This window comes from Lithobates pipiens, unplaced genomic scaffold, assembly GCF_037356315.1.
Source record: "Lithobates pipiens isolate NorthernLeopardFrog02 unplaced genomic scaffold, aLitPip1_a1.2 Scaffold_79, whole genome shotgun sequence".
In the NCBI taxonomy this organism is placed as follows: Eukaryota; Metazoa; Chordata; class Amphibia; order Anura; family Ranidae; genus Lithobates; species Lithobates pipiens.
In genome coordinates, this window is record NW_027507902.1 from 1,034,676 (window position 1) to 1,058,255 (window position 23,580).

Below are 23,580 nucleotides of genomic sequence, written 5' to 3' on the forward strand. Positions count from 1 at the left end.
TCGGGTGTACGGGTCTCTGGTGGGGGGTGGTGGTGTCGGGTGTACGGGTCTCTGGTAGGGGGGTGGTGGTGTCGGGTGTACGGGTCTCTGGTAGGGGGGTGGTGGTGTCGGGTGTACGGGTCTCTGGTAGGGGGGTGGTGGTGTCGGGTGTACGGGTCTCTGGTAGGGGGGTGGTGGTGTCGGGTGTACGGGTCTCTGGTGGGGGGGTGGTGGTGTCGGGTGTACGGGTCTCTGGTAGGGGGGTGGTGGTGTCGGGTGTACGGGTCTCTGGTAGGGGGGTGGTGGTGTCGGGTGTACGGGTCTCTGGTAGGGGGGTGGTGGTGTCGGGTGTACGGGTCTCTGGTAGGGGGGATGGTGGTGTCGGGTGTACGGGTCTCTGGTAGGGGGGTGGTGGTGTCGGGTGTATGGGTCTCTGGTAGGGGGGTGGTGGTGTCGGGTGTACGGGTCTCTGGTAGGGGGGGTGGTGGTGTCGGGTGTACGGGTCTCTGGTAGGGGGGATGGTGGTGTCGGGTGTATGGGTCTCTGGTAGGGGGGTGGTGGTGTCGGGTGTACGGGTCTCTGGTAGGGGGGGGTGGTGGTGTCGGGTGTACGGGTCTCTGGTAGGGGGGATGGTGGTGTCGGGTGTACGGGTCTCTGGTAGGGGGGTGGTGGTGTCGGGTGTATGGGTCTCTGGTAGGGGGGTGGTGGTGTCGGGTGTACGGGTCTCTGGTAGGGGGGGGTGGTGGTGTCGGGTGTACGGGTCTCTGGTAGGGGTATTGTTGGTTCATCTCTCTCTCTCTCCTTCTCTCCAGCAGGTCAGTGAGAAGCCACCAGAGATCCTTCATGAGGAGACATTGTGAATTCTCAGTCCTTTGTAAGGTCCTTGTTGGAGGAACCACAACATAAGACAAAGATGGAGGAGACCCAGACCAAGACAGTGGACATGGAATCGGAGAGAAGTGACGGCCATCTCTACACCGGCAGCTCTACATCCACAACGCGTTTCTCCGTCATCAACAAGGAGACCTCCTCACACCATGACCACATCGCTCCACCATGGAGAGAGAATCCCACCACCCGGCCTTTCTCCACACACCACACGTATAAAGGAAGAACCTCCGTCTGATGAAGGACACGACCTCGCAGGCATTGGCCACTCGGCCCTCGTAGATCATGCAGAGAATGTATTGTCCTGTATTAAGGAGGAACCCCAATCAGATGAAGGAGAAGACCTCCCCACCACTCACACATCTCAGGTTAAGGTGGAGCCCTTCTCAGGTGAGATAAAGGAGGAACCCCGATCTGATGGAGAAGATCCCACCAACATGGACATCCCTCTACCCAATGACCACACCCAGAGTCCGTCTGTTGAGATTAAAGAGGAGGAAGAAGATTTCCCTCCCGCTGGGATTCGCATCCTGAAAGGGATCATCACAGATTCCGACATTCACTCCTTCACCATCACCGGAGAATACCTCAGAGGAAGGAAGGTGAAGAGCAAAGCCAAGCAGGACAAGATGGTCGCCTCCAAGCACCCCTGCCCCGTGTGTAAGAGAGGCTTCAGCACCCACGGCAACATGGTGCGTCACCGGGAGTTCCACAACGGGAGGAAGATGTCGTGCCCGGTGTGCGGAGCCGAGTTCTGCAGCAAGATGGACCTCAAGGCTCACACTCAGATACACAAAGTCAGCAAAGTCCTCCACTGCTCCCAGTGTGACGTCACCTTCCCCAGCAACGTCAACCCCATCGTCCAGAAGAGGATCCACACCGGAGTCAAGCTCCTGGCCTGCTCCCACTGCGGGCAACGCTTCTCCAGCAAGCCCAGCGCCACCGAGCACATGAGCAAACTCTACCTGTGCCTGCTGTGCGGGAAACACGTCGCCCACAAGGCGCTGCTCCTCAGGCATGAGCGGGCGCACGCTGGGGGAGACCCTGTCTGTTCCGACTGCAGTAAGTTCTTCTTCTGATGAGGTGAACTGACCGACCATGTCATGAGAGTCTGCGGGGGAGGGGTGTGACCGAGGAACGGCGGGGGTGCTTGGAGGTCCAGCTCAGGGCTCCGCCTTTTATACCATGTGATGAGAGTCTGCGGGGGAGGGGGTGTGACCGAGGAACGGCGGGGGTGCTTGGAGGTCCAGCTCAGGGCTCCGCCTTCTATACCATGTGATGAGAGTCTGCGGGTGGAGGGGGTGTGACCGAGGAACGGCGGGGGGGGGGGGCTTGGAGGTCCAGCTCAGAGCTCCGCCTTCTATACCATGTGATGAGAGTCTGCGGGTGGAGGGGGTGTGACCGAGGAACGGCGGGGGTGCTTGGAGGTCCAGCTCAGGGCTCCGCCTTTTTATACCATGTGATGAGAGTCTGCGGGGGAGGGGGTGTGACCGAGGAACGGCGGGGGTGCTTGGAGGTCCAGCTCAGGGCTCCGCCTTCTATACCATGTGATGAGAGTCTGCGGGTGGAGGGGGTGTGACCGAGGAATGGCGGGGGGGCTTGGAGGTCCAGCTCAGGGCTCCGCCTTCTATACCATGTGATGAGAGTCTGCGGGTGGAGGGGGTGTGACCGAGGAATGGCGGGGGGGCTTGGAGGTCCAGCTCAGGGCTCCGCCTTCTATACCATGTGATGAGAGTCTGCGGAGGAGGGGGGTGTGATCGAGGAACGGCGGGGGGGCCTGGAGGTCCAGCTCAGGGCTCCGCCTTCTATACCATGTGATGAGAGTCTGCGGGGGAGGGGGTGTGACCGAGGAACGGCGGGGGGTGCTTGGAGGTCTAGCTCAGGGCTCCGCCTCATATACCATGTGACGGAGGAGGGTATAGAACCACCCGCAGTAATTATGCTGCGAGTAGGCCGCAGGTAGAGGCGCAGTCACCTACATTTACGTTGGCGGTGCAGGGGGCGTGCTGCTGGTGTTCACAGTGGATTACCGTCACCCGTAACATCCCGGGGCATCGTGTGATCTCTGTGATTGGTCAGAACAGTCACATGATAGTAATGTAAACAAAGCCGTTCTGGTTTTTCCATTCATGACTGCTCTGCTTAGTGTTGTGAAGCTGTGATTGGCTCACAGCTATCACATGGTACCTGGCTCCCTGTACTGTGTGATTGGCTGCAGCCAATCATCGCATGTCAGCAGTTAATGGATGTTAACCCTTTTCTGACAGCTGAACTATTGATTAGAGTCATATTAACTCCTTCAGACCCGCGCTATAGCTGAATGACGGACGGGCACAGCGCCGGGAGGGCGTCAGTAGATGTCCGCCCCTTTGCAAGCTGGCCACGCCCCCCACAATGAGACTCGGTGATCACAGATTGGAGTAAGGGGTCGATCCCGGCCCCTTACCATGTGATCAGCTGTCAGCCAATGACAACTGATCATGTGATGTAAACAAAAGATCGGTAATAAGATTTTGTTTTTTTTTTCTTCTCGCGTTGTCACCGGCTTCTGCTGAAGGGACTTCGATCCCGAGCCTCGTGTGCCTGCCAGTGCCCACCAATCAGTGCCCACCAGTACAACGGTGCCACCTATCAATGCCCACCAGTGGTGCCCATTACTCCCTCCCATCAGTGCCCATTACTGCCAGCTATCAGTGCCACTTATTAGTGCCCTTCAATGCCACTTATCAGTGGTGCCTCATCAGTGCCCATCAGTAGTGCCTGCCAGTAGTGCCCATCAGTGCAGCCTCATCAGTACCTGGCATTAGTGCCCATAAGTGGTGCTTTATCAGTGACCACCAGTAGTGCCCATCAGTGGTGCCTTATCAGTGCCCACCAGTACATCAGTGCCATCTATCAATTTTCCCCCAGTGGTGTCAATCAGTGCTGCAATTACTGCCACCCATCAGTGCCCATCACTGCCAGCTATTAGTGTCACCTATTAGTGCCCTTCTATGCCACCTATCAGTGGTGCCTTATCAGTGCCCATCAGTGGTGCCCATCAGTGGTGCCTCATCAGTGCCCACCAGTGGTGCCCATCAGTGCAGCCTCATCAGTGCCCACCAGTGGTGCCTCATCAGTGCCCAGCAGTAGTGCCCATCAGTGCCTCATCAGTGCCCAGCAGTAGTGCCCATCAGTGCCTCATCAGTGCCCACCAGTAGTGCCCATCAATGAAAGAAAAAAATTTATTAACAAAATTTAAAACAGTTTTGTATTTTCTTTTTTTTTTTTTTATTTGGTATTTTTTAACAAAAACTAAACGGGCAGAGGTGATGAAATCCACCAAAAGGAAATCTCTATTTCTGGGGAAAATGATAAGAATGTCATTTGGGTACAATGTTGTTGTATGACCGAGTAATTGTCATTCAAAGTGTGCGAGCGCTGAAAGCTGAACATTGGGCGGGGCGGGGGGAGGGGTTTAGGCGCCCGGTCAGCGAGGGGTTAAAGGTTCCTATTTAAAATAAAAATAACGTTCTACTTCCCGACTCTGTAATGGTTTTGCACAGAGCAGCCCCCATCATCCCCTTCTGGGGTCCCCCCCCCACTCTTGGTGGTGCTATGGCCCCTCCTCCCCCAGGGCAAGCTGCTTACTCGCTCCTGAGCCACCTATGTGTGTCTATGGGAGACCTACCTGTGTGCTCCCATCCCAATAGCTTGTAGATGGAGGTGATTAAAGGGGGTGTGTTGGGGGGGAGAGGACAGTACACAGCTCGGCCCCGCCCCCTGCTCCTTCCTCACTAGCTGTGATTGGCAGGAAGAGCCGGTTCTCTTGCGCACATCACAGGATCGGGCTGAGGTAAGTATTGGGGGGTGGGGGGAGGGGACAATCCGCACACAGAAGGTATTTTACTTTCATGTAGAGAATACACGGAGGTCAAAAACTCTTCAAGATTCACAACCGTTTTGAGCAATACCAATGAGAAGTGTGGGGGGAGGGGGTTTAATCATACCTACCTACAGGGCCTGGCAAAAGTATTCACCCCCCTTGGCATTCGTCATGTTTTGTTGCCTCACAACCTGGAATAACACGGATTGTTTGAGGATTTCCATCATTTACTTTACAGGACACGCCCACTGCAGAGCACGCCCACTGCAGGATGTGCCCACTGCAGAGCACGCCCACTGCAGGATGTGCCCACTGCAGAGCACGCCCACTGCAGGATGTGCCCACTGCAGAGCACGCCCACAACTGAAGATTTTTTATTATTATTGTGAAGCAAACAATCAATAGGGGAAAATAACAGAAAAAAGTCATGTCACCCCCTAGATGTGCAGAACTCTTCACCCCCCTAGATGTGCATAACTATTCACCCCCCTAGATGTGCATAACTATTCACCCCCCCTAAATGTGCAGAACTCTTCACCCCCCTGAGGCCAATACTTTGTAGCGCCCCCTATCACAGCTCCGAGTCTCTTTGGATAAGTCTCTGAGTCTTCCCACCTCTCACCACTGGGGTTTTTGCCCCATTCCTCCTCATTGCAAAACTGCTCCAGATCCTTCACATTGGATGGTTTGTGCTTGTGAACAGCAAATCTTTAAGTCTGACCACAGATTTTCTATAGGATTGAGGTCTGGGCTCTGACTAGGCCATTCCAACACATTTACATGTTATCACCTTAAACCACTCAAGTGTTGCTCTAGCAGTGTGTTTGGGGTCATTGTCCTGCTGGAAGGTGAACCCCCGTCCTCAAATCACACACAGAGGGGTGCAGGTTTTCCTCAAGAATATCCCTGTATTTGGCACCATCCATCTTTCCCTCAACTCTGACCAGTCCTGACTGCTGAAAAACCTCCCCACAGCATGATGCTGCCACCACCATGTTTCACAGTGGGGATGGTGGTCTTTGGGTGATGTGTTGAGTTTGCGGCAGACATAGCGTTTTCTTTGGCCAAAAAGTTACATTTCAGCCTCATCAGAGCAGATCACCTTCCTCCATACATCAGACCAGATCACCTTCCTCCATACATCAGAGCAGAGCACCTTCCTCCATACATCAGACCAGATCACCTTCCTCCATACATCAGACCAGATCACCTTCCTCCATACATCAGACCAGATCACCTTCCTCCATACATCAGAGCAGATCACCTTCCTCCGTACATAAGAGCAGATCACCTTCCTCCATACATCAGACCAGATCACCTTCCTCCATACATCAGACCAGATCACCTTCCTCCATACATCAGAGCAGATCACCTTCCTCCATACATCAGAGCAGATCACCTTCCTCCATACATCAGAGCAGATCACCTTCCTCCATACATCAGACCAGATCACCTTCCTCCATACATAAGAGCAGATCACCTTCCTCCATACATCAGACCAGATCACCTTCCTCCATACATAAGAGCAGATCACCTTCCTCCATACATCAGAGCAGATCACCTTCCTCCATACATCAGACCAGATCACCTTCCTCCATACATCAGAGCAGATCACCTTCCTCCATACATCAGAGCAGATCACCTTCCTCCATACATCAGAGCAGATCACCTTCCTCCATACATCAGACCAGATCACCTTCCTCCATACATCAGAGCAGATCACCTTCCTCCATAAATCAGAGCAGATCACCTTCCTCCATACATCAGAGCAGATCACCTTCCTCCATACATCAGAGCAGATCACCTTCCTCCATACATCAGAGCAGATCACCTTCCTCCATACATCAGAGCAGATCACCTTCCTCCATACATCAGAGCAGATCACCTTCCTCCATAAATCAGAGCAGATCACCTTCCTCCATACATCAGAGCAGATCACCTTCCTCCATACATCAGAGCAGATCACCTTCCTCCATACATCAGACCAGATCACCTTCCTCCGTACATCAGACCAGATCACCTTCCTCCATACATCAGACCAGATCATCTTCCTCCGTACATCAGAGCAGATCACCTTCCTCCGTACATCAGAGCAGATCACCTTCCTCCATACATCAGAGCAGATCACCTTCCTCCATACATCAGAGCAGATCACCTTCCTCCATACATCAGAGCAGATCACCTTCCTCCATACATCAGAGCAGATCACCTTCCTCCATACATCAGAGCAGATCACCTTCCTCCATACATCAGAGCAGATCACCTTCCTCCATACATCAGAGCCGATCACCTTTCTCCATACATCAGAGCAGATCACCTTCCTCCATACATCAGACCAGATCACCTTCCATCAGACCAGATCACCTTCCTCCATACATCAGACCAGATCACCATCCTCCATACATCAGAGCAGATCACCTTCCTCCATACATCAGAGCAGATCACCTTCCTCCATACATCAGACCAGATCACCTTCCTCCATACATCAGACCAGATCACCTTCCTCCATACATCAGAGCATATCACCTTCCTCCATACATCAGACCAGATCACCTTCCTCCATACATCAGACCAGAGCACCTTCCTCCATACATCAGACCAGATCACCTTCCATCAGACCAGATCACCTTCCTCCATACATCAGACCAGATCACCATCCTCCATACATCAGAGCAGATCACCTTCCTCCATACATCAGACCAGATCACCTTCCTCCATACATCAGAGCAGATCCCCTTCCTCCGTACATCAGACCAGATCACCTTCCTCCATACATCAGACCAGATCACCTTCCTCCATACATCAGACCAGATCACCTTCCTCCATACATCAGACCAGATCACCTTCCTCCATACATCGGACCAGATCACCTTCCTCCATACATCAGACCAGATCACCTTCCTCCATACATCGGACCAGATCACCTTCCTCCGTACATCAGACCAGATCACCTTCCTCCATACATCAGACCAGATCACCTTCCTCCATACATCAGAGCAGATCACCTTCCTCCATACATCAGAGCGGATCACCTTCCTCCATACATCAGAGCAGATCACCTTCCTCCATACATCAGAGCAGATCACCTTCCTCCATACATCAGAGCAGATCACCTTCCTCCATACATCAGACCAGATCACCTTCCTCCATACATCAGAGCAGATCACCTGCCTCCATACATCAGACCAGATCACCTTCCTCCGTACATCAGACCAGATCACCTTCCTCCATACATCAGAGCAGAGCACCTTCCTCCATACATCAGACCAGATCACCTTCCTCCATACATCAGAGCAGATCACCTTCCTCCGTACATCAGAGCAGATCACCTTCCTCCGTACATCAGAGCAGATCACCTTCCTCCATACATCAGAGCAGATCACCTTCCTCCATACATCAGACCAGAGCACCATCCTCCATACATCAGACCAGATCACCTTCCTCCATACATCAGACCAGATCACCTTCCTCCATACATCAGACCAGATCACCTTCCTCCATACATCAGACCAGATCACCTTCCTCCATACATCAGACCAGATCACCTTCCTCCGTACATCAGAGCAGATCACCTTCCTCCGTACATCAGAGCAGATCACCTTCCTCCATACATCAGAGCAGATCACCTTCCTCCATACATCAGAGCAGATCACCTTCCTCCGTACATCAGACCAGATCACCTTCCTCCATACATCAGAGCAGATCACCTTCCTCCATACATCAGAGCAGATCACCTTCCTCCATACATCAGAGCAGATCACCTTCCTCCGTACATCAGACCAGATCACCTTCCTCCATACATCAGACCAGATCACCTTCCTCCATACATCAGACCAGATCACCTTCCTCCATACATCAGACCAGATCACCTTCCTCCATACATCAGACCAGATCACCTTCCTCCATACATCAGAGCAGATCACCTTCCTCCATACATCAGAGCAGATCACCTTCCTCCATACATCAGAGCAGATCACCTTCCTCCATACATCAGACCAGATCACCTTCCTCCATACATCAGAGCAGATCACCTTCCTCCATACATCAGACCAGATCACCTTCCTCCATACATCAGAGCAGATCACCTTCCTCCATACATCAGAGCAGATCACCTTCCTCCATACATCAGAGCAGATCACCTTCCTCCATACATCAGAGCAGATCACCTTCCTCCATACATCAAAGCAGATCACCTTCCTCCATACATCAGACCAGATCACCTTCCTCCATACATCAGACCAGAGCACCTTCCTCCATACATCAGACTAGATCACCTTCCTCCATACATCAGAGCAGATCACCTTCCTCCATACATCAGACCAGATCACCTTCCTCCATACATCAGACCAGATCACCTTCCTCCGTACATCAGACCAGATCACCTTCCATCAGACCAGATCACCTTCCTCCGTACATCAGAGCAGATCACCTTCCTCCATACATCAGACCAGATCACCTTCCTCCATACATCAGAGCAGATCACCTTCCTCCATACATCAGACCAGATCACCTTCCTCCATACATCGGACCAGATCACCTTCCTCCATACATCAGACCAGATCACCTTCCTCCATACATCGGACCAGATCACCTTCCTCCGTACATCAGACCAGATCACCTTCCTCCATACATCAGACCAGATCACCTTCCTCCATACATCAGAGCAGATCACCTTCCTCCATACATCAGAGCGGATCACCTTCCTCCATACATCAGACCAGATCACCTTCCTCCATACATCAGAGCAGATCACCTTCCTCCATACATCAGAGCAGATCACCTTCCTCCATACATCAGAGCAGATCACCTTCCTCCATACATCAGACCAGATCACCTTCCTCCATACATCAGAGCAGATCACCTGCCTCCATACATCAGACCAGATCACCTTCCTCCGTACATCAGACCAGATCACCTTCCTCCATACATCAGAGCAGAGCACCTTCCTCCATACATCAGACCAGATCACCTTCCTCCATACATCAGAGCAGATCACCTTCCTCCGTACATCAGAGCAGATCACCTTCCTCCGTACATCAGAGCAGATCACCTTCCTCCATACATCAGAGCAGATCACCTTCCTCCATACATCAGACCAGAGCACCATCCTCCATACATCAGACCAGATCACCTTCCTCCATACATCAGACCAGATCACCTTCCTCCATACATCAGACCAGATCACCTTCCTCCATACATCAGACCAGATCACCTTCCTCCATACATCAGACCAGATCACCTTCCTCCGTACATCAGAGCAGATCACCTTCCTCCGTACATCAGAGCAGATCACCTTCCTCCATACATCAGAGCAGATCACCTTCCTCCATACATCAGAGCAGATCACCTTCCTCCGTACATCAGACCAGATCACCTTCCTCCATACATCAGAGCAGATCACCTTCCTCCATACATCAGAGCAGATCACCTTCCTCCATACATCAGAGCAGATCACCTTCCTCCGTACATCAGACCAGATCACCTTCCTCCATACATCAGACCAGATCACCTTCCTCCATACATCAGACCAGATCACCTTCCTCCATACATCAGACCAGATCACCTTCCTCCATACATCAGACCAGATCACCTTCCTCCATACATCAGAGCAGATCACCTTCCTCCATACATCAGAGCAGATCACCTTCCTCCATACATCAGAGCAGATCACCTTCCTCCATACATCAGACCAGATCACCTTCCTCCATACATCAGAGCAGATCACCTTCCTCCATACATCAGAGCAGATCACCTTCCTCCATACATCAGACCAGATCACCTTCCTCCATACATCAGAGCAGATCACCTTCCTCCATACATCAGAGCAGATCACCTTCCTCCGTACATCAGACCAGATCACCTTCCTCCATACATCAGAGCAGATCACCTTCCTCCATACATCAGAGCAGATCACCTTCCTCCATACATCAGAGCAGATCACCTTCCTCCATACATCAGAGCAGATCACCTTCCTCCATACATCAGAGCAGATCACCTTCCTCCATACATCAGAGCAGATCACCTTCCTCCATACATCAGACCAGAGCACCTTCCTCCATACATCAGACTAGATCACCTTCCTCCATACATCAGAGCAGATCACCTTCCTCCATACATCAGACCAGATCACCTTCCTCCATACATCAGACCAGATCACCTTCCTCCGTACATCAGACCAGATCACCTTCCATCAGACCAGATCACCTTCCTCCGTACATCAGAGCAGATCACCTTCCTCCATACATCAGACCAGATCACCTTCCTCCGTACATCAGAGCAGATCACCTTCCTCCATACATCAGAGCAGATCACCTTCCTCCATACATCAGAGCAGATCACCTTCCTCCATACATCAGACCAGATCACCTTCCTCCATACATCAGACCAGATCACCTTCCTCCATACATCAGACCAGATCACCTTCCTCCATACATCAGACCAGATCACCTTCCTCCATACATCAGACCAGATCACCTTCCTCCATACATTGTGGGAGTCTCCCACATGCCTTTTCCCAAACTCAAAACGTCGCCATTTTGTTTTTTGGTGAAAGTAATGTCTTTTTTCTGGCCACTCTGCCATAAAGCCCAACTCTATGTAGCGTACGGCTTATTGTCCTCCTATGTACAGATACTCCAGTCTCTGCAGCTCCTCCAGGGTTACCTTAGGTCTCTGTGCTCCTCTCTGATTAATGCCCTCCTTGCCCACTCCGGGAGTTTTGGTGTGCGGCAGCCACTTAGCAGTTTGCCGTTGTGCCATCTTCTTTCCATTTTTGGTTATGATAGATTGGCGCTCCTAGGGATCATCAAAGATTTGGATATTCTTTTATAACCCAACCCTGACTTGTACTTCTCAACAACATTGTCCCTTACTTGTCTGGAGAGTTCCTTGGTCTTCATGGCAGTGTTTGGTTAGTGGTGCCTCTTGCTTAGGTGTTGCCGCCTCTGGGGCCTTTCACAAAGGTGTGTCTATGTAATGACGGGTCATGTGACACTTCGATTGCACACAGGTGACATCATTTCACTAATCATGTGACTTCTGAAGGTAATTGGTGGCACCAGAGCTTTTGATGGGCTTCATAACAAAGGGGGGGGGTGAATACATCGGCACATGACAATTATCAGTTTTATGTATAGAGTGTTCTAATTTTGCTTCACCAACTTAGACTGTTGTGTTCTGATCATCACATAGAATTCACAAGAAAAAAACATTGAGCTAAAGGCTGTAATGTCAGAAAATGGGTAAAAAGCCAAGGGGGTGAATACTTTTGCAAAGCACTGTAGGTGGATGCAGCATCTGCGCCTAGAGGCGATTCAGTTCGCATTGTGCGCTATATATATAAGTATTTCATTCATTCATTCATTCATCTGTCCCCCGGCACCTCTACACTGAGAACCGATCGATCCAACCCAGCAGAACGCTCGATCCAACCCAGCAGTTCTCACAGCTCTGTAAGCAGAGAGCTGCAGACTGTCAGTCACGGCTCTCTGCTCTGCCCCCCTCCCCCCAAATCTCATTGGTGCGCTGGGCTGTTGAGTGGGGTGGGAGTGGTCGGCGGCACACTGAGAGGCGGAGCCGGTCCAGGCATGTGGGCGGATCCCACCTCCATGGCCGTGATGACATAGAGCATGGACCGACTGCCGTGACGTCTGCCGCAGTAATATAGGAATGTCCACCCCGCCCTTCGCCACCCCCCACTGGAGCAACAATATGACCTTCTGAGGAAGATCGCTCGTTCCTGAAAGGAGATTGGTGGGCTGGCTTGTCCATATAGTCCGTTTACTACGGCGTGACGTCGGCTAAGGTGGCCATCTTTATATATCTTGTATTGGCCCCTTAACCAGGTTCAGAAGATATTGTGACCTGTAGGAAATCCACCGCCTGGTCATGTGATGGTGAAGCTCCTCCCCCTTGTACCTGTATATGTCATTTCCTGTTTCTAATTGGAGGCTCCTGCTGACTTCCTGTTCTCTGCTTCTTCCAGATGTCTTGAAGATGGCGACTCCAACCGTCAGGCCGAATAAAGGTGAACTCCCTTCCAGTCATGTAAAGGAGGAACCTCAGTCAGGTGGAGGACACGACCTCCCGGCCACCGGCCTCGAAGACCAAAGACAGAATGTATTGTCCTGTATTAAGGAGGAACCCCAATCAGACGAAGGAGAAGACCTCCCCACCAATCAGACGTCTCGGATTAGGATGGACCCGGCTCAAGTACGAAGTCCACCTGCAGAAATAAAGAAAGAACCCCGATCTCCAGATAGAGAAGATCCCACCAAGGCGGACATCTCTCCACCCGCTGACCCCTCACAGAGTCCCTCTACTCAGATTAAAGAGGAGGAAGAAGGTCCTCCTCCTGCTGGGATCCACATACAGAAAAGGACGATCGCAGACTCTGACACCATCACCGGTGACAACAAGAAGGTCAAACTGATGACAAAACCCACCAAGGTGCAAGGCCCCCCCGCAGCTCAGCCGTCTAAGAACAACCACCTCTGCCCCGTCTGTAAAAGGAACTTCAGTAGCCACGGCAACATGGTGCGTCACCGGGAGTTCCACAACGGGAAGAAGTTGTGCTGCCCGGTGTGCGGAGCCGAGTTCTGCAGCAAGATGGACCTCAAAGCTCATGTCCAGATACACAAAGTCAGCAATGTCCTCTACTGCGCCGAGTGTAACGTCATCTTCCCGACCAGCCTGAGCGTCCTTGTCCATGAGAAGATCCACACCGGAGGGAAGCCGTTCTGCTGCTCGCACTGCGGGAAACGCTTCTCCAGCCAATCCCAAGTCTCCGAACACATGAGCCAACCATACTCCTGCATCGCCTGCCAGAAGATCTTCACCCATAAGGCGCTTCTCCTCCGCCACGAACGGACGCACATCGATGGAAAGCCCGTCTGTTCCGACTGCAGTAAGTGACCTCCTGACCGAAGTTTGGGGAGTCCCGCCTCCTGACCGCAGCTTAGGGCGTCCCGCCTCCTGACCGAAGCTTGGGGCGTCCCGCCTCCTGACCGAAGCTTGGGGCGTCCCGCCTCCTGACCGAAGCTTGGGGAGTCCCGCCTCCTGACCGAAGCTTGGGGCGTGCCGCCTCCTGACCGAAGCTTGGGGCGTCCCTCCTCCTGACCGAAGCTTGGGGCGTCCCGCTTTCTGACCGAAGCTTGGGGCGTCCCGCTTTCTGACCGAAGCTTGGGGCGTCCCGCTTTCTGACCGAAGCTTGGGGCGTCCCGCTTTCTGACCGAAGCTTGGGGCGTCCCGCTTTCTGACCGAAGCTTGGGGCGTCCCGCCTCCTGACCGAAGCTTGGGGCGTCCCGCCTCCTGACCGCAGCTTAGGGCGTCCCGCCTCCTGACCGAAGCTTGGGGAGTCCCGCCTCCTGACCGAAGCTTAGGGTGAAGCTTGGGGTGTCCCGCCTCCTGACCGAAGCTTAGGGCGTCCCGCCTCCTGACCGAAGCTTGGGGCGTCCCGCCTCCTGACCGAAGCTTGGGGCGTCCCGCCTCCTGACCGAAGTTTGGGGAGTCCCGCCTCCTGACCGCAGCTTAGGGCGTCCCGCCTCCTGACCGAAGCTTGGGGCGTCCCGCCTCCTGACCGAAGCTTGGGGCGTCCCGCCTCCTGACCGAAGCTTGGGGCGTCCCGCCTCCTGACCGAAGCTTGGGGCGTCCCGCTTTCTGACCGAAGCGTGGGGAGTCCCGCCTCCTGACCGAAGCTTGGGGCGTCCCGCCCCCTGACCGAAGCTTGGGGCGTCCCGCCCCCTGACCGAAGCTTGGGGCGTCCCGCCCCCTGACCGAAGCTTGGGGCGTCCCGCCCCCTGACCGAAGCTTGGGGCGTCCCGCCCCCTGACCGAAGCTTGGGGCGTCCCGCCCCCTGACCGAAGCGTGGGGCGTCCCGCCCCCCTGACCGAAGCTTGGGGCGTCCCGCCCCCTGACCGAAGCTTGGGGCGTCCCGCCCCCTGACCGAAGCTTGGGGCGTCCCGCCCCCTGACCGAAGCTTGGGGCGTCCCGCCCCCTGACCGAAGCTTGGGGCGTCCCGCCCCCTGACCGAAGCTTGGGGCGTCCCGCCTCCTGACCGAAGCTTAGACCGAAGCTTGGGGCGTCCCGCCTCCTGACCGAAGCTTGGGGCGTCCCGCCCCCTGACCGAAGCTTAGCGCGAAGCTTGGGGCGTCCCGCCCCGTGACCGAAGCCTGGGGCGTCCCGTCCCCTGACCGAAGCTTAGCGCGAAGCTTGGGGCGTCCCGCCCCCTGACCGAAGCCTGGGGCGTCCCGTCCCCTGACCGAAGCCTGGGGCGTCCCGCCTCCTGACCGAAGCTTGGGGCGTCCCGCCCCCTGACCGAAGCCTGGGGCGTCCCGTCCCCTGACCGAAGCCTGGGGCGTCCCGCCTCCTGACCGAAGCTTGGGGCGACCCGCCTCCTGACCGAAGCTTGGGGCGTCCCGCCCCCTGACCGAAGCTTGGGGCGTCCCGCCTCCTGACCGAAGCTTGGGGCGTCCCGCCTCCTGACCAAAGCTTGGGGCGTCCCGCCCCCTGACCGAAGCTTAGCGCGAAGCTTGGGGCGTCCCGCCCCCTGACCGAAGCCTGGGGCGTCCCGTCCCCTGACCGAAGCCTGGGGCGTCCCGTCCCCTGACCGAAGCTTGGGGAGTCCCGTCCCCTGACCGAAGCTTGGGGAGTCCCGCCTCCTGACCGAAGCTTGGGGCGTCCCGCCTCCTGACCGAAGCTTGGGGCGTCCCGCCTCCTGACCGCAGCTTAGGGCGTCCCGCCTCCTGACCGAAGCTTGGGGAGTCCCGCCTCCTGACCGAAGCTTGGGGAGTCCCGCCTCCTGACCAAAGCTTAGGGTGAAGCTTGGGGCGTCCCGCCTCCTGACCGAAGCTTGGGGCGTCCCGCCTCCTGACCGAAGCTTGGGGCGTCCCGCCTCCTGACCGAAGCTTGGGGCGTCCCGCCTCCTGACCGAAGCTTGGGGCGTCCCGCCCCCTGACCGAAGCTTGGGGCGTCCCGCCTCCTGACCGAAGCTTGGGGCGACCCGCCTCCTGACCGAAGCTTGGGGCGACCCGCCCCCTGACCGAAGCTTAGCGCGAAGCTTGGGGCGTCCCGCCCCCTGACCGAAGCCTGGGGCGTCCCGTCCCCTGACCGAAGCCTGGGGCGTCCCGCCCCCTGACCGAAGCTTGGGGAGTCCCTCCCCCTGACCGAAGCTTGGGGCGTCCCGCCTCCTGACTGAAGCTTGGGGCGTCCCGCCTCCTGACCGAAGCTTGGGGCGTCCCGCCTCCTGACCGAAGCTTGGGGCGTCCCGCCTCCTGACCGAAGCTTGGGGCGTCCCGCCTCCTGACCGAAGCTTGGGGCGTCCCGCCCCCTGACCGAAGCTTAGCGCGAAGCTTGGGGCGTCCCGCCCCGTGACCGAAGCCTGGGGCGTCCCGTCCCCTGACCGAAGCTTAGCGCGAAGCTTGGGGCGTCCCGCCCCCTGACCGAAGCCTGGGGCGTCCCGTCCCCTGACCGAAGCCTGGGGCGTCCCGTCCCCTGACCGAAGCTTGGGGAGTCCCGTCCCCTGACCGAAGCTTGGGGAGTCCCGCCCCCTGACCGAAGCTTGGGGCGTCCCGCCTCCTGACCGCAGCTTAGGGCGTCCCGCCTCCTGACCGAAGCTTGGGGCGTCCCGCCTCCTGACCGAAGCTTGGGGCGTCCCGCCTCCTGACCGAAGCTTGGGGCGTCCCGCCTCCTGACCGAAGCTTGGGGCGTCCCGCTTTCTGACCGAAGCGTGGGGAGTCCCGCCTCCTGACCGAAGCTTGGGGCGTCCCGCCCCCTGACCGAAGCTTGGGGCGTCCCGCCCCCTGACCGAAGCTTGGGGCGTCCCGCCCCCTGACCGAAGCTTGGGGCGTCCCGCCCCCTGACCGAAGCTTGGGGCGTCCCGCCCCCTGACCGAAGCTTGGGGCGTCCCGCCCCCTGACCGAAGCGTGGGGCGTCCCGCCCCCCTGACCGAAGCTTGGGGCGTCCCGCCCCCTGACCGAAGCTTGGGGCGTCCCGCCCCCTGACCGAAGCTTGGGGCGTCCCGCCCCCTGACCGAAGCTTGGGGCGTCCCGCCCCCTGACCGAAGCTTGGGGCGTCCCGCCTCCTGACCGAAGCTTAGACCGAAGCTTGGGGCGTCCCGCCTCCTGACCGAAGCTTGGGGCGTCCCGCCCCCTGACCGAAGCTTAGCGCGAAGCTTGGGGCGTCCCGCCCCGTGACCGAAGCCTGGGGCGTCCCGTCCCCTGACCGAAGCTTAGCGCGAAGCTTGGGGCGTCCCGCCCCCTGACCGAAGCCTGGGGCGTCCCGTCCCCTGACCGAAGCCTGGGGCGTCCCGCCTCCTGACCGAAGCTTGGGGCGTCCCGCCCCCTGACCGAAGCCTGGGGCGTCCCGCCTCCTGACCGAAGCTTGGGGCGACCCGCCTCCTGACCGAAGCTTGGGGCGTCCCGCCCCCTGACCGAAGCTTGGGGCGTCCCGCCTCCTGACCGAAGCTTGGGGCGTCCCGCCTCCTGACCAAAGCTTGGGGCGTCCCGCCCCCTGACCGAAGCTTAGCGCGAAGCTTGGGGCGTCCCGCCCCCTGACCGAAGCCTGGGGCGTCCCGTCCCCTGACCGAAGCCTGGGGCGTCCCGTCCCCTGACCGAAGCTTGGGGAGTCCCGCCTCCTGACCGAAGCTTGGGGCGTCCCGCCTCCTGACCGAAGCTTGGGGCGTCCCGCCTCCTGACCGCAGCTTAGGGCGTCCCGCCTCCTGACCGAAGCTTGGGGAGTCCCGCCTCCTGACCGAAGCTTGGGGAGTCCCGCCTCCTGACCAAAGCTTAGGGTGAAGCTTGGGGCGTCCCGCCTCCTGACCGAAGCTTGGGGCGTCCCGCCTCCTGACCGAAGCTTGGGGCGTCCCGCCTCCTGACCGAAGCTTGGGGCGTCCCGCCTCCTGACCGAAGCTTGGGGCGTCCCGCCCCCTGACCGAAGCTTGGGGCGTCCCGCCTCCTGACCGAAGCTTGGGGCGACCCGCCTCCTGACCGAAGCTTGGGGCGACCCGCCCCCTGACCGAAGCTTAGCGCGAAGCTTGGGGCGTCCCGCCCCCTGACCGAAGCCTGGGGCGTCCCGTCCCCTGACCGAAGCCTGGGGCGTCCCGCCCCCTGACCGAAGCTTGGGGAGTCCCTCCCCCTGACCGAAGCTTGGGGCGTCCCGCCTCCTGACTGAAGCTTGGGGCGTCCCGCCTCCTGACCGAAGCTTGGGGCGTCCCGCCTCCTGACCGAAGCTTGGGGCGTCCCGCCTCCTGACCGAAGCTTGGGGCGTCCCGCCTCCTGACCGAAGCTTGGGGCGTCCCGCCCCCTGACCGAAGCTTAGCGCGAAGCTTGGGGCGTCCCGCCCCGTGACCGAAGCCTGGGGCGTCCCGTCCCCTGACCGAAGCTTAGCGCGAAGCTTGGGGCGTCCCGCCCCCTGACCGAAGCCTGGGGCGTCCCGTCCCCTGACCGAAGCCTGGGGCGTCCCGTCCCCTGACCGAAGCTTGGGGAGTCCCGTCCCCTGACCGAAGCTTAGCGCGAAGCTTGGGGCGTCCCGCCCCGTGACCGAAGCCTGGGGCGTCCCGTCCCCTGACCGAAGCTTAGCGCGAAGCTTGGGGCGTCCCGCCCCCTGACCGAAGCCTGGGGCGTCCCGTCCCCTGACCGAAGCCTGGGGCGTCCCGTCCCCTGACCGAAGCTTGGGGAGTCCCGTCCCCTGACCGAAGCCTGGGGCGTCCCGTCCCCTGACCGAAGCTTGGGGAGTCCCGTCCCCTGACTGAAGCTTGGGGAGTCCCGCCCCCTGACCGAAGCTTGGGGAGTCCCGTCCCCTGACCGAAGCCTGGGGCGTCCCGTCCCCTGACCGAAGCTTGGGGCGTCCCGTCCCCTGACTGAAGCTTGGGGAGTCCCTTCCTTGACCGAAGCCTGGGGCGTCCCGTCCCCTGACCGAAGCCTGGGGCGTCCCGTCCCCTGACCGAAGCCTGGGGCGTCCCGTCCCCTGACCGAAGCTTGGGGAGTCCCGTCCCCTGACCGAAGCTTGGGGCGTCCCGCCCCCTGACCGAAGCCTGGGGCATCCCGCCCCCTGACCGAAGCCTGGGGCGTCCCGTCCCCTGACCGAAGCTTGGGGCGTCCCGTCCCCTGACTGAAGCTTGGGGAGTCCCGTCCCCTGACCGAAGCTTGGGGCGTCCCGCCCCCTGACCGAAGCCTGGGGCATCCCGCCCCCTGACCGAAGCCTGGGGCGTCCCGTCCCCTGACCGAAGCTTGGGGCGTCCCGTCCCCTGACTGAAGCTTGGGGAGTCCCGTCCCCTGACCGAAGCTTAGCGCGAAGCTTGGGGCGTCCCGCCCCGTGACCGAAGCCTGGGGCGTCCCGTCCCCTGACCGAAGCTTAGCGCGAAGCTTGGGGCGTCCCGCCCCCTGACCGAAGCCTGGGGCGTCCCGTCCCCTGACCGAAGCCTGGGGCGTCCCGTCCCCTGACCGAAGCTTGGGGAGTCCCGTCCCCTGACCGAAGCCTGGGGCGTCCCGTCCCCTGACCGAAGCTTGGGGAGTCCCGTCCCCTGACTGAAGCTTGGGGAGTCCCGCCCCCTGACCGAAGCTTGGGGAGTCCCGTCCCCTGACCGAAGCCTGGGGCGTCCCGTCCCCTGACCGAAGCTTGGGGCGTCCCGTCCCCTGACTGAAGCTTGGGGAGTCCCTTCCTTGACCGAAGCCTGGGGCGTCCCGTCCCCTGACCGAAGCCTGGGGCGTCCCGTCCCCTGACCGAAGCCTGGGGCGTCCCGTCCCCTGACCGAAGCTTGGGGAGTCCCGTCCCCTGACCGAAGCTTGGGGCGTCCCGCCCCCTGACCGAAGCCTGGGGCATCCCGCCCCCTGACCGAAGCCTGGGGCGTCCCGTCCCCTGACCGAAGCTTGGGGCGTCCCGTCCCCTGACTGAAGCTTGGGGAGTCCCGCCCCCTGACCGAAGCCTGGGGCGTCCCGTCCCCTGACCGAAGCCTGGGGCGTCCCGTCCCCTGACCGAAGCCTGGGGCGTCCCGTCCCCTGACCGAAGCCTGGGGCGTCCCGTCCCCTGACCGAAGCTTGGGGAGTCCCGTCCCCTGACCGAAGCTTGGGGCGTCCCGTCCCCTGACTGAAGCTTAGGGCTACAATATAACCACCTGGTCATGTGACGGTTAGGCCCCTCCCTTGTACCTGTTTATGACATCATGAAATCCCAGTTTCCTATGGGAGGCTCCTGCTGACTTCTTGTTTTCTGCTTTTTTTCAGATATCTGGAACATGGCGATCCCAGCGGTATTATTCAACCCCTCGCTGCCCACCCCCAATAAAGAACATGGCATTTTAAAGTTTGTACAAACCCCGCCTACATGCAGCACCAATCACAGAGGGGCATCTCAGGATAAGGCGGAGCTTCTCTCACCCAATTCATTGACTAATCTAGTGGAGGAGAAGCCCGGCACTGCCGGCTGTGTTTTCCCAAACCTGGACATTAAGGAGGAACCCACAGACTACACCCCACCACCATCCGCTCAGAATAGCCATTCTCATAAAGAGGACCTGTCTCTCTAGCACTCATTTCCCCCCATTAATGGTGCATGTGGAGGAGATCTCCCTGCAGCTCAGACTCTGCCCTCCTCAGATCACATGACAATTTTACCTGCATTGAAGTCGGAGCCCTGCCTTAAATTAAGGAGGAATCTGACCCTCCAGGATCATTCCCATCCAGCTTTCCATATCCAGGAGGAGCCCCTACCATAGGAAGATGTCTTCAAGGGTGACCCTCCTCTCACATTGAGGAGACCCCAGAAGGTCCACTCCATAGTGAAGGTGTTCACATCACCTGGAAGACTGATTTATTGGTCCACCAGCACATTCATATGGGAGAGAAGCCTCCCCGTCCTCAGAGTGTGGGAAACCCATCCACCAGAAGATCCACACCGGGGAGAAACTACCCATCCTCCGAGTGTGGGAATCGGTTCACCATCCAGAAGCTGGTCCTTCAGCAGAAGATCTCCACTGGGGAGACGCTCTGCACCAGAGATTTCATCTGCAAGACCAACTTCATTGTCCACCGACGCATCCACAACACCATTACCCTGTGTAGCCTGCGGCAAGAGCTACACCAACAAGTCACAGCTGGTCCAACACCAGAAGGTCCGCTCAGAAGTGAAGCCGTTCACCCGCTCAGAGCGCGCAATTCCTTCACCCAGAAGGCCGACTTCCTGGTCCACCAGCAAGTTCACCCAGGAGAGAAGCCCTACCCGGGAAACTCTTCAGCATCCATCAGAGCCTGGTCCATCACCAGAGAAACACTTCTCATGCTACGAGTGTGGCACCAACATTCACCGGCGAGAAACCATTCACCTACATGGAGTGTGGAAAGAGCTTCGGCCTCCATCAGAACCTCCTTCTGCACCAAAGAGTCCGCCCCGGGGCGAGACCCTTCTGTGCTCTGTGACTCATTGGGGCAAACGCAAGTCCGGAAGGTTCTCTTCCTCTACCAGGAGAAGCAGAGAATCGCTGTAAAGCAGATTTCTTCTCTGTTACGACTTCTCCTCTCTCCTGTCCTGGGAGGTGGGCAGGAACTATGACAAAACAATCCTTGAATGTGACCCCTCCCCTTCCTGCCATGTGACACCTTTTGGTGATTGGTGTAGAGCTGTCACATGGGAGGAAGGAAAGGTTTCTGTACTGTGTAAGCTCCACAGACTTCCCTCACTTCACTTCTGGGAGTTGGATGGAGAAAAAGATCTGGAGCCGACTTCCTGTACACGGGGTGGGGGCCTCATCACCCTGGATTCATATGAACTCCTCCTGGAGGGTGGTCAGTCCTCTGACTTACACTGACTCCTCCTGGATGACCTCTCTATGATGTGATAGTAACGGTTGGCTTTTATACATTTGTTAATAAATATATTAACTCTTGGGTCTCTTCTATCATTTGGGGGCCATTAGATCGGGGGTCTTGAATTAAAATTGAGGTCCAGTCAGAAAAACGTCCTTCTGGCAGAGCTCCAAATCTCGTTAGCACTATAATACATCACGGTTCCCCATCCCCCCTCGCCGTACATCATCATCTTCAGTGTACCTTTCACATCATAGTCCCCTTTACATCACAGTGTCCTCCGTTCCCTTTCACAGCACTGCCCCCCTTTACATTGCAGTGCCCCTTTACACAACAATGCCCTCCTTTACATTGCAGTGCCCCTTTACACATTTCCCCCCTTTACACAACACTACCCCCCTTTACACAACACTACCCCCCCTTTACATTGCAGTGCCCCCTTACACAACACTACCCTCTTCACATTACAGTGCCCCTTTACACAACACTGCCCCCTTTACATTACAGTGCCCCTTTACACAACACTTCCCCCTTTACATTGCCTGGCCCCTTTACACAACACTGCCCCCTTTACATTGCAGTGCCCCTTTACACATTTCCCCCCTTTACACAACACTACCCCCTTTACATTGCCTGGCCCCTTTACACAACACTGCCCCCTTTACATTGCAGTGCCCCTTTACACATTTCCCCCCTTTACACAACACTACCCCCTTTACATTGCCTGGCCCCTTTACACAACACTACCCCCTTTACATTGCATTGCCTCTTTACACAACAATGCCCCCGTTTACATTGCAGTGCACCCTTTACACAACAATGCCCCCCTTTAATTTGCAGTGCCCCTTTACACATTTCCCCCCTTTACACAACACTACCCCCCTTTACACAACACTACCCCCCCTTTACATTGCAGTGCCCCCTTACACAACACTGCCCCCTTTACACAACACTACCCCCCTTTACATTGCAGTGCCCCTTTACACAACACTGCCCCCTTTACATTGCAGTGCCCCTTTACACAACACTGCCCCCTTTACATTGCAGTGCCCTTTTACACAACAATGCCCCTCTTTAAATTGCAGTCCCCCTTTACATTACAGTGCCCCTTTACACAACACTGCCCCCTTTACACAACACTACCCCCCTTTACATTACAGTGCCCCCTTACACAACACTGCCCCCTTTACACAACACTACCCCCCTTTACATTACAGTGCCCCTTTACACAACACTGCCCCCTTTACATTGCAGTGCCCCTTTACACAACACTGCCCCCTTTACATTGCAGTGCCCTTTTACACAACAATGCCCCTCTTTAAATTGCAGTCCCCCTTTACATTACAGTGCCCCTTTACACAACACTACCCCCCTTTACATTGCAGTGCCCCTTTACACAACACTACCCCCCTTTACATTGCAGTGCCCCTTTACACAACACTGCCCCCTTTACATTGCATTGCCTCTTTACACAACAATGCCCCCGTTTACATTGCAGTGCACCCTTTACACAACAATGCCCCCCTTTAATTTGCAGTGCCCCTTTACACATTTCCCCCCTTTACACAACACTACCCCCCTTTACACAACACTACCCCCCCTTTACATTGCAGTGCACCCTTACACAACACTGCCCCCTTTACATTGCAGTGCCCCTTTACATTACAGTGCCCCTTTACACAACACTACCCCCCTTTACATTGCAGTGCTCCTTTACACAACACTACCCCCCTTTACATTGCAGTGCCCCTTTACACAACACTACCCCCTTTACACAACAATGCCCCCCTTTAATTTGCAGTGCCCCTTTACACATTTCCCCCCTTTACACAACACTACCCCCCTTTACACAACACTACCCCCCCTTTACATTGCAGTGCACCCTTACACAACAATGCCCCTCTTTAAATTGCAGTCCCCCTTTACATTACAGTGCCCCTTTACACAACACTACCCCCCTTTACATTACAGTGCCCCTTTACACAACACTACCCCCCTTTACATTGCAGTGCTCCTTTACACAACACTACCCCCTTTACATTGCAGTGCCCC

At 56.8% G+C, this 23,580-nt stretch overlaps 1 protein-coding gene and 1 long non-coding RNA gene across 2 annotated transcripts in view; both read left to right on the forward strand.

Annotated features, from left to right (window-relative positions):
• The window catches only part of LOC143960021 (uncharacterized), a 236,931-nt gene that overhangs the window by 42,206 nt on the left and 171,145 nt on the right, over nucleotides 1–23,580 (forward strand). The gene's annotated exons all lie outside the window — the stretch shown is intronic.
• On the forward strand, nucleotides 795–21,608 carry LOC143959996 (uncharacterized). Its single transcript, XM_077468243.1, has 3 exons — nucleotides 795–1,929; nucleotides 12,717–13,637; nucleotides 19,951–21,608. Exons 1-3 carry the CDS (start codon nucleotides 1,017–1,019, stop codon nucleotides 20,250–20,252), a joined length of 2,136 nt encoding a protein of 711 aa, XP_077324369.1. The 5' UTR covers nucleotides 795–1,016; the 3' UTR covers nucleotides 20,253–21,608.

Excerpts from the sequence above, each read along its gene's own strand:
- LOC143959996 (XM_077468243.1), top strand. The coding sequence starts at position 1,017 with ATGACCACATCGCTCCACCATGGAGAGAGAATCCCACCACCCGGCCTT. Across the intron at positions 1,930-12,716 it reads CCCTGTCTGTTCCGACTGCA|ATGTCTTGAAGATGGCGACT; the intron begins GTAAGTTCTTCT and ends TGCTTCTTCCAG. Across the intron at positions 13,638-19,950 it reads GCCCGTCTGTTCCGACTGCA|ATATCTGGAACATGGCGATC; the intron begins GTAAGTGACCTC and ends GCTTTTTTTCAG.